The sequence below is a fragment of the Salvia splendens genome, chromosome 17 (assembly GCF_004379255.2).
Source record: "Salvia splendens isolate huo1 chromosome 17, SspV2, whole genome shotgun sequence".
NCBI classification, from domain to species: Eukaryota; Viridiplantae; Streptophyta; class Magnoliopsida; order Lamiales; family Lamiaceae; genus Salvia; species Salvia splendens.
This window is the reverse complement of record NC_056048.1, coordinates 25670227-25672669: the sequence shown is the minus strand read 5'-3', so window position 1 is coordinate 25672669 and position 2443 is coordinate 25670227. Positions and strand designations below refer to the sequence as shown.

General features: G+C 42.0%; 1 protein-coding gene across 1 annotated transcript; it reads left to right on the top strand.

Annotated features, from left to right (window-relative positions):
- Positions 1–2443, top strand: LOC121775103 (transcription factor bHLH62-like). Its single transcript, XM_042172076.1, has 8 exons — positions 1–841; positions 919–1092; positions 1176–1241; positions 1323–1391; positions 1490–1561; positions 1649–1789; positions 1877–1955; positions 2046–2443. Exons 1-8 carry the CDS (start codon positions 176–178, stop codon positions 2081–2083), a joined length of 1305 nt encoding a protein of 434 aa, XP_042028010.1. The 5' UTR covers positions 1–175; the 3' UTR covers positions 2084–2443.

The window sequence follows — 2443 nt, the reverse complement described above, 5'->3', positions numbered from 1 at the left end:
CGGTCAAACAAACATCTCTCATCAGCTCTTTGCTTCCTTCCTCTCTCCTCTTTCGTTATTCAAACCTTCTTCTCTCTCAACTCTCTCTCTCTGCTCCACTTTTTGTATTCTTTTATTCACACCAAAAGCATCTCACTTCCCCATACTTCCCAACTAAGATTTCTTGTTTTTCTCAATGGAGAAAGAGGGCAACGCCAGCAACTTGTTTTCCTCCTCCAGTGATCTCAATTGCAGGCTTTTCCGACCCAATTGGGAGAATTCAGTCGATCAGAACGACCCCTTCGAGTCCGCATTGAGCTCCATGGTCTCATCCCCAACCGCTTCACACAACAACAATGGCGACAACATCGTTTTGCGTGAGCTGATTGGGCGATTGGGCAGCATTTGCAATTCCGGAGAGATTTCCCCTTTCAACAACAACAGTGCTAACACCTCCTGCTACAGCACCCCTCTCAATTCCCCTCCCAACCTCAATCTCATGAGGGAGAGTGGGAGTAATCAGTTTCTCTCTCTCCCCACCTTCTCCCCCGATCCGGCTTTTCCTGAGCGGGCCGCGAGATTCTCCTGCTTCGCCAACACGAATTTTGGCGGACTCAGTGAAATTCCCCCTAAACTCGATCCGACCAAGATCCCGCCGCCGTCAGTTCAAGAAAACTGGGAATCAATTCCGGCTCCGGAGAAGAATTTCATGGCTTCCAGATCCTCCACGCCTGATAATGCAGCTGATTCGAGGGAGAATTCGACTGTTTCCGAGCAGATCCCAATTCCCGAAAATGGCGCAAACCCTAGAAAGAGAAAGTCCGCCCCCAAAGGAAAGGGGAAAGACACCGCCGTCGCTAATGTAATTCAATTCTCTCTCTATATAAACAACTATTGAAGAGAATTGCGTAATTGCTCACGTGATTTGATCAATTGCAGGTTTCTGCGTCGGAGAATAGTGAATCTAGTGGGAAGAGAAGCAAATCGGAAGAGGAGAAGGCGAATCAGAAGGCGTCGAAGGATAATTCGAAGCTTCCGGAGCCTCCCAAGGACTACATCCATGTCCGAGCTCGACGTGGGCAAGCTACAGACGCCCATAGCCTCGCAGAAAGAGTATGGAAATCAATCATTCTTCGTTTCAAGAAAAGTAATTTGCTTTATATTGAGTGGTTGTTTGATAAAAATTGCATCTTTAGGTTCGTAGAGAGAAGATCAGTGAGAGGATGAAAGTGCTTCAAGATCTTGTGCCAGGTTGCAATAAGGTAATGTGGTCAGATTCAGACAATTGAATTTATTAAATTTCTGAGAAAAAAAGTGTTGATGAATTGTTTTTCTATGTATAGGTTACTGGGAAAGCAGTTATGCTTGATGAGATCATTAATTATGTGCAGTCTTTGCAGCGCCAAGTTGAGGTAAGAATTCCTGATTCAAGAATATGTGAATGACAAAAAATGTGTATATGTGTGTGTGTGTGTGTGTGAAGTTTGTAATTGGCTATGTTGTTGTGTAGTTCCTTTCGATGAAACTGACAACTGTTAATCCGAGAATGGATTTCAACATGGAAGCACTAATGTCTAAAGATGTAAGTAGCAACATTCTCACAAAATCATCAACTCAGAATAAGATCATTTTGGTGAGTGAGTGAGGCTGATTTGAATGAATGCTGCAGATGTTTCAGTCTCGCGGCTCGATGTACCCATCGGATGGCTACCCGTTCCAATCCCCGTGTGGGAACGAGGCGCCTTTCCCTCCTAGCCATGGGAGAAACCAAAGGCCTCAAATGGAGAATTTCGCCGATGCAGCCTCTCAAGTATGTGGTTTCATGAGTCTTGATCCGAGTTTCGGGTTTCGTTTTAGTTAGGAATCTTTATAGTAACATGATCTTGTGGTTTTGTAGGTTTCATCCTTTTGGGAAGATGATCTGCATAGCATTGTGCAGATGGGATTCGGACAAGGCCAGATGCAAAATTTTCAAGGTTAGTGATAATGTCACATTTTGGTCTGAAAAAATATAACTTCTTTAAAATCTTGAAATTTTGATATATGTTATGATAATATATGTGCAGGGATTCTACCCACATCTCAAATGAAAGTTGAGCTATGATGGATTCATATACCATTCTTGATTTCTATTCAATTTGAGGCCCCAAGTGAGAGTGGCTTCTGTATATAGTGGGAAAAAAACTCTAGCTTTTTCAAGCTATAGAAATGGTGACAGAAAATGGAGACTTCCCTTCTTTGGTTCTTGCTCTGTATTTTGATATGATTTTTTGGGAGGAAATTTCCACACTAATTAGTTACCAAGGCTGTGAAAGTCAATTATAACATGTATTGTGTTTAGGGGTTGATGAAGAGAATCATCAATCTTCCATGTAATAATTCTTTTTTCAATATTTTGCCTTTTTTTAAAAATCTTTGTGGATATTCATAGTGTTATCATTTATCTAGTGCAATTATTGATGTA

What these genes read in the sequence shown, in the direction of transcription:
- LOC121775103 (XM_042172076.1), top strand. Translation starts at nt 176, where the DNA reads ATGGAGAAAGAGGGCAACGCCAGCAACTTGTTTTCCTCCTCCAGTGAT. An exon ending in TTGTGCCAGGTTGCAATAAG is followed by an intron (nt 1,242 to 1,322) that starts GTAATGTGGTCA and finishes TTCTATGTATAG; the next exon opens with GTTACTGGGAAAGCAGTTAT. An exon ending in TCGCCGATGCAGCCTCTCAA is followed by an intron (nt 1,790 to 1,876) that starts GTATGTGGTTTC and finishes GTGGTTTTGTAG; the next exon opens with GTTTCATCCTTTTGGGAAGA.